This window comes from Pelobates fuscus, chromosome 4 (genome assembly GCF_036172605.1).
Source record: "Pelobates fuscus isolate aPelFus1 chromosome 4, aPelFus1.pri, whole genome shotgun sequence".
In the NCBI taxonomy this organism is placed as follows: Eukaryota; Metazoa; Chordata; class Amphibia; order Anura; family Pelobatidae; genus Pelobates; species Pelobates fuscus.
The window spans coordinates 2,741,575-2,749,389 of NC_086320.1; the positions used below are offsets into that span (position 1 = coordinate 2,741,575).

Consider the following 7,815-nt stretch of genomic DNA (forward strand, 5'->3'; position numbering starts at 1 on the left):
ACTGAACCTTTGCCATTCTGATGTGGCACTTACTGGGCTTTAAGGTTAATCCTGCCTCTCCGATTTTGTCTAGCACGGTCCCTAAGTGTCACTAAACACCACAATGTCATCCAGGTATGCGCAAGTGTAATCCTGGAGGCCATCTAAAAGCCGGTCCACCATCCTCTGAAAGGTCGCTGGTGCATTCTTCATTTCGAACGGCATTATCCTAAATTAGTATAGATGAATGCAGACTTTGGAAAAGTGTCTGCAGCTAAAGGGATTTGCCAGTACCCTTTGCACGAGTCAATGGTGGGGAGGTACTGGCCACGAGCCATTCTGTCTAGTAGCTCATCTATACATGGCATGGGATACGCATCTGAGAGCGTCTTGTCATTGACTCTCCGGTATTCTACACAAAAACTTGTTGTCCCATCTTGTTTTGGGACTAGGACCACCAGGGAAGCCCAATGACTCTTAGATGCTTCTTTACACCCAATCGGAGCATCTCCTGCCTCATATTCTCCCGAACAGCCTCTGGGTTTCTGTACGGAGTTTGCCAAAGAGGTTGTAGTTCGTGAGTTTCTACCTTGTGGGTGGTTAGGGGGGTGAACCCGGATATTGGAGAATTGGAGAAAGTATCTTTCTTTGCGGATAGCATCTGCTGGGCTTGTCTGCGTTCCTCGCTGGTTAACCGGTCCCCTAGTTGGACCTCATCAATGGATTCTGCCTGAATGCCATTCTCTAAGAGATCAAGCAGGGGAAGATTATCAAAATCTTCAGAGGCAGGAGCACATATAGCAGCTACGTTCTCTGTCCTCTCGTGGTAGGGTTTTAGCATGTTAACGTGTAACATGCACCAAATCCCTTCACCGGAGCATGGACGATAACATAAGTGGTGTCACATTTTTGTTCCACCACCTGATATGGGCCCTGCTAAGCTTGTCATGCCGGATGGGTTTCAGGACCAGAACCTTCTGTCCGACCTGATAGCTGCGGTCCCTGTCTCCCCGATCATACCAGGTGCTCTGTCGTTCCTGGGCCGTCTGGAGGTTATCACGTACCAAGTGAGTGAGTTTCTCCAGCCGGTCCCTGAACTCCAGTACGTAGGAAACGATGGGGATCCCATCCTGACTTACATCTCCCTCCCAATGTTCCCGAACTAAGTCGAGGGGACCTCTTACTCTCCGCCCGAGCAGTAACTGAAATGGAGAGAAGCCTGTAGATTCCTGTGGTACCTCCCGATAAGCGGCTACAAAGGTACAAAGCATCTGCTTTGATGTACTGTTGACGCACAAGCCGTTAGTTTGGGGGGTGGTACGGGGAACTCAAGATCGGTTTGATGCCGCATAATTTTCACAATTGGTGGGTGATTTCAGTGGTGAACTGGGTGCCCTGATCCAAGACAAGCTCCCGTGGAAAACCCATTCAGGAGAACACTCGCAGCAGAGCCTCAGCCATGGGTTCCGCCTGAATGTTGCTTAAGGCTACTGCTTTATGGTATCTGGTAGCATAGTCCACAATGGTCAACATATATTTCTTTCCAGAGGGACTAGGTTTAGCTAGGGGTCTTATAATGTCAACAAAACTCTGTTTCATCGGGTGCCAGTATAGAGGCAGCGCTGCTGGGTCTGTCTCCCTCCATGAGTGCTGCAATTAAGGTGGCCTTGGACTGGTTGCTGGCAATTTGTCCTCGTGCTTCCAGCAGCTCTTTGAGGGTCTTCCATTTCAACGCAGTGTAATTCATCCACGGGTTCGGCTCTGTTTGTAGCTGGTGAACGTTGGTTCCTTTCGGCTTAGAGGTACAATCCCACTGCTGCCACCAAATGTAGCAGACTCCGGGTAACCAGACTGCTTATCTCCGGTATTTCCCTCTCAGCCAAACTGGAACCTTGTATGATTAAGCTTGTATTCCCCCAGTTACCAGATGAGACATAGTTCTGGGAGTCATCTGGTTAATACAGGCACAAAAGGCTCAATTTATTCACAGACCCCCAGCATGGGGTCTCCATACAGAAATATAGCAAGCCACTCCCTGGCGTCCCTGTGTATGGGAGATAATTGAATCCGAAAGCTGTAACTAAATTATCTCTCAGTTACAGAGAAACATGCAATATATATATACACACACAATCCCCCAAAAGTATCCCCAATATCTACAGGAAAGAAAGTTGGCCAAATAGTGCTCAGATCCATTCGGTAGAATAGAATCGCCACCAGGGTAAATTTCTGACTGGCCAGCCACGAGGTTGAACCCCAAAACATTTCCTTAGAAAGTGATGAAGCGGCTGGTCTCGGTTCGGGCTGTTGAAGGCATTCCTTTGCTTCCAAGGAGCAAATGCTCCCCCAGGTTGATAGTTTCTTTCTCCCGAAGAGCACTCTCCTAGCTGTTCGGGGTACGGAGCAGGTAGCGGTAGAGTTTCCTCGATGTTCGCGAGGTCATCTATTCAAAAAGGGTTCCAGGTGTTCGACGACCTTGTCCTACTACAAATGGTACCTTCCGCCACAATGGCCTTTTAGGATAAAGAAAAATGAGGGACAACTAGTATTTAGAGAAAGTGATCCAGTTGGAAAACAGGAATCCAGCAAATTATACACTATGGCTCTGTACCTTATGTCATGCTACTTACTTATTCCAAAGCTATTACTTGATCTTGTGTCAAAAAAAGAAGAAATTGAAAATTGTAATATGGATTTTTACTGGCGCTGATATGGGATCCAAGTCCTGTCCCAAGCACCAACCATGGATTTTACTGGCGCTGATATGCGATCTGTGGCGGACGACCTGGCACCCCGACTGGGTGCCCTCTGCCAATCACTGCTTCCTAGTACCTCAGAGTACTTCCAAGCACTCCACCAGACACCATCAGCACCATAGTCCCCACTTCCAGCGTTACAGCTTGGCTGGGGTCTCGCCGTCCTCCACCCACCCTTGACCCAAGACCAGGATCCAGCTTCCAGCAGGCAGACCTCTCCTACTGCAGAGAGTGTAGCAGGCTGCTCTTACAAGAGCAAGTGATTATAACCCAGAGAAGTATAGTAATATAGCAATCCCCAGAGCAGATACAGCTGTCCCCCCCCCCCCCCACACGAGATGAGACTCTATGTTGAGGGTAGGCAATAACTTGTTTAATGGCAGCCACAACTGGCCTTATATGCAAGTCCCCATGCAAGGGGTACTTCCCCCCTGGACCTGAGAGTAAACCACAGTATAAACAATTACACAATCACATTGGCTCTCAGATCCAGGACACTCCCATAAATAATAAGATAATCCCTTCTCTGTACCTGGGAGATAATTGGATCAGGAACTGTACTAATCTAATCCAATTATCTCCAAGCACAGAAAAACATGCAATACAACAACACCCCAAAAGTACCCCTCAAACACATGGAAACCCCACAACATGTACCCTGATAGCCCTGATCTGGGGGACCAACGTATCCAAAAATCACCCAGATCGGTTCAGGGGTTCGGGATTTCCATGGAAGTCATCCTTTTGACCGACCGTGCACTTCGCCACTTGTGCCTGGAGGGGACTACTGGCTAGCCTCCTGCCTTCCGACTATGGCCCCTGTGCTGATAGCTGTATTTTACCCTGCAGAAAGGTTTATTTGTGTATTTCTGCCGGGGCGTTCAGGACTTTCAGTATGTGAGTAGTGCTACCCCAGATAGCTATGCCATGGAGCCTATTCGTGTAACGAAAGACTATGGAAAAGACTTTGACTCCATGGCGATTGAACTGTATGTATGTGATCTGAGCGCCATTAGGTAATAATGTGCGCTCAGATCTAAGCTATCTGGGGATATGTTGCATGTATATGTTTTATGTAGTAATTGTAACATTGTGTAATTTTATGTCTTTTTGTAACCATGTGGTTAATGGAGTCTTGCCTCTGTCCTAGGAGATAATTTGATTACTTCCCAATTATCTCCAGGATAGAGAGGAGGGATTGTGATGTCACTGTGGGAGTGTTTTGTTTGTATTCTCTGTGATTGGCTAATATCCAATATGTGTCCCATTATTCCATCAGGTCCCATAGGGGAGTGTCCACCTGGTGGACACTTGCATAAATACAGGGCAGGTAGCCCTCAATAAACCAGACCTACTTGCACCTTTCTTGAAGCCTTGGCTCATGCTTGGGGGAAGGGATACCTACACTCTGGGGATTGCTATAATCACTTACTCCCCAGAGTAAGCTCTTGTAATAGCTTGATTTGTTCCTGCTACGCTCTCTGGATTTAGGAGAGGTTCACCCACTGGGAGCTGGATCCTGGTCGTGGATCCAGGGTGGGTGAGAGACGGCGAGACCCCAGTGCAGCTGCCTCGCTGGAAGTGGGGTCCGCAGTGCTGATGGTGTCGGTTGGAGTGCTCAGAGCCCTCGGCAAGTGCTAGGAGCATCGATTGGCGGAGGTACTTGGTCGGAGTGCCAGCGGTCCGTCACATAGTGGTTATGGTGCAAGGAGTACCCTGCCCCCCACGCAATTGTAAAGAGTCAACAGTTTTTCAAACCTCGTGTCCGCAGGGGCACCGCTCTGTGCCTTTAGTGCCATCTTCAGAGAGACGGAAGTTCCTAAAGAACATCTGTTGGCTCATCTGCAATTGGCCGAGAGTGTCAGCCATAAATGTACAGTAAGCTCCCATCACTGCTTCTCTATGGAATAGCATTGGATTGGCTGAAGATCTCAGCCAGGGAAGGAGTGTCGGCTGTGGCATAATCTGAGACTACAGGCGAGTCCAGTTTCTTTATTTCAGGTTTACAGAAGGGAATCCATACATCTAAACATCCCAGGAGAACTATCAAACGTTAGTAGTGCATGTTTATATTTCTAATATTAGAATACACCTTTTAGAAAATACTACGAAAGAAGTAAAACAAAGAATATATAGGGAAATAAAACAAAAGATTGACTAAAAGCTAAATATTTTAAATTCTAAAGAACCAAGTAAAAGATAAGAGAAAACCAGTACTCATATGCACAGGTAGCAGCAAAGAAAAAGGATTTTGGAATGTTAGCAGGGTGCTTTATAACCATGGGTGGTTAATTAAGGGGTACACTTTGTTATTTGTACCTTATTTTAATGTCCATTTTTAAATTTATCTTTGACGGCTTTTGAGAGTAATGAGGAAGAAAAGCATTATAATCAATAATATTAATAATAAACTTATATGTAGAAACTAATATTTCTTTATCCTGTAACTGGGAGCCTCCATCTTAGCATCTCTTTCCTCCTTCAGATGGCTATCCTAATGTTCCGTTCCCTCTCCACCTTCAGATGGCTATCCTAATGTTCCGTTCCCTCTCCACCTTCAGATGGCTATCCTAATGTTCCGTTCCCTCTCCACCTTCAGATGGCTATCCTAATGTTCCGTTCCCTCTCCACCTTCAGATGGCTATCCTAATGTTTAGTTCCCTCTCCACCTTCAGATGACTATCAGGAAGTATTACTTTACTGAGAGGGTAGTGGATGCATGGAATAGCCTTCCAGCTGAAGTGGTAGAGGTTAACACAGTAAAGGAGTTTGAGCATGCGTGGGATAGGCATAAGGCTATCCTAACTATAAGATAAGGCCAGGGACTAATGAAAGTATTTAGAAAATTGGGCAGACTAGATGGGCCGAATGGTTCTTATCTGCCGTCACATTCTATGTTTCTATGTTTCTATCCTAATGTTCTGTTCCCTCTCCACCTTCAGATGGCTATTCTAATGTTCCGTTCCCTCTCCTCCTTCAGATGGCTATTCTAATGTTCTGTTTCCTCTCCTCCTTCAGATGGCTATCCTAATGTTCCGTTCCCTCTCCTCTTTCAGATGGCTATCCTAATGTTCTGTTCCCTCTCCTCCTTCAGATGGCTATCCTAATCTTCGGTTGCCTCTCCTCCTTTAGATGGCTATCCTAATCTTCGGTTGCCTCTCCTCCTTTAGATGGCTATCCTAATCTTCGGTTGCCTCTCCTCTTTTAGATGGCTATCCTAATGTTCGATTCCCTCTCCTCCTTCAGATGGCTATTCTAATGTTTGGTTCCCTCTCCTCTTTCAGATGGCTATTCTAATGTTTGGTTCCCTCTCCTCTTTCAGATGGCTATTCTAATGTTTGGTTCCCTCTCCTCTTTCAGATGGCTATCCTAATGTTCCGTTCCCTCTCCACCTTCAGATGGCTATCCTAATGTTCTGTTCCCTCTCCACCTTCAGATGGCTATCCTAATGTTCCGTTCCCTCTCCACCTTCAGATGGCTATCCTAATGTTCCGTTCCCTCTCCACCTTCAGATGGCTATCCTAATGTTCTGTTCCCTCTCCACCTTCAGATGGCTATCCTAATGTTCCGTTCCCTCTCCACCTTCAGATGGCTATCCTAATGTTCCGTTTCCTCTCCTCCTTCAGATGGCTATCCTAATGTTCCGTTCCCTCTCCTCTTTTAGATGGCTATCCTAATGTTCTGTTCCCTCTCCTCCTTCAGATGGCTATCCTAATCTTCGGTTGCCTCTCCTCCTTTAGATGGCTATCCTAATCTTCGGTTGCCTCTCCTCCTTTAGATGGCTATCCTAATCTTCGGTTGCCTCTCCTCTTTTAGATGGCTATCCTAATGTTCGATTCCCTCTCCTCCTTCAGATGGCTATTCTAATGTTTGGTTCCCTCTCCTCTTTCAGATGGCTATCCTAATGTTCCGTTCCCTCTCCACCTTCAGATGGCTATCCTAATGTTCTGTTCCCTCTCCACCTTCAGATGGCTATCCTAATGTTCCGTTCCCTCTCCACCTTCAGATGGCTATCCTAATGTTCTGTTCCCTCTCCACCTTCAGATGGCTATCCTAATTTTCCATTCCCTCTCCTCTTTCAGATGGCTATCCTAATTTTCCGTTCCCTCTCCTCTTTCAGATGGCTATCCTAATGTTCCGTTCCCTCTCCACCTTCAGATGGCTATCCTAATGTTCCGTTCCCTCTCCTCTTTCAGATGGCTATCCTAATGTTCCGTTCCCTCTCCTCCTTCAGATGGCTTTCCCTCTGTTCAGTTCTCTCTGTTCTGTCTTTCAGATGGGTTCCTCCCTTGTGTTGTACGGCCTTTGCATCATGGCATCATACCATTCATTAATCTACCTTTGAAGAAGGTCTCAATTTTTCCTTTCACAACAGCGCTGGATCCCCCTGCGAAGCCTTATCTAACTGGCTCTTTGAAGCAAGACATTCACAGATACTTCATAGTGCAGAAATCGTATGCAAATAGTCACTTGTGAATTATATCTAAATTTATTTCTACAGCTCTCATAATATGACTTTGTTGATTTGTTCAGAGAAGCACTAAGTCAATCTCAATATTAAATTTTGTGTGGCCCATACAAAGATCTTATTTCTTGTAGACCTACATATTAAAATTGATGTGCAACAAATACTAAATACATACTTACAATTACATTAAAAATTCCCTCAATGAAAGTACACAAATTGCATTGAAGTGATGGATTAAAAGTGCAAATGTTGTAGTGCCTGCTTCTACCTTTAGGGAGAGTCAGAACTCCTACTACAGAAATAAGAGGCATAAAGGATTGTGATACCCGATTTTTACCGCAAGGGTGAAGCAAACCTCCCTCCTCGATCATTAAAATGCAGCCAAATAAAGGTAATTTATATATTTCAATTTCATTAATTACTGCCTTATCTATAAAAAACCCTCCAAATACAACCACCCTCTACAAGTATCCAAAGGGGATCTCATTCGCCAAAGACATATTGTTCCAGCGGTTATCTCAATCTTTTTTCAAATGAATTTCTTCATTATACGAACACGAAAAAAATACTTCACCCAAAATCAATGATAGACAAAAAAGATAGGGCACAACA

At 45.5% G+C, this 7,815-nt stretch overlaps 1 protein-coding gene across 1 annotated transcript in view; it reads left to right on the forward strand.

Annotated features, from left to right (window-relative positions):
• The window catches only part of WDR97 (WD repeat domain 97), a 301,022-nt gene extending 293,444 nt beyond the window's left edge, over positions 1 to 7,578 (forward strand). The window contains exon 24 of the mRNA XM_063450904.1: positions 7,012 to 7,578. Coding sequence (XP_063306974.1) covers positions 7,012 to 7,211 — 200 coding nt within the window. The 3' untranslated portion in view covers positions 7,212 to 7,578. The remainder of the gene's footprint in view (positions 1 to 7,011) is intronic.
• The last annotated feature ends 237 nt before the right edge of the window (positions 7,579 to 7,815 follow it).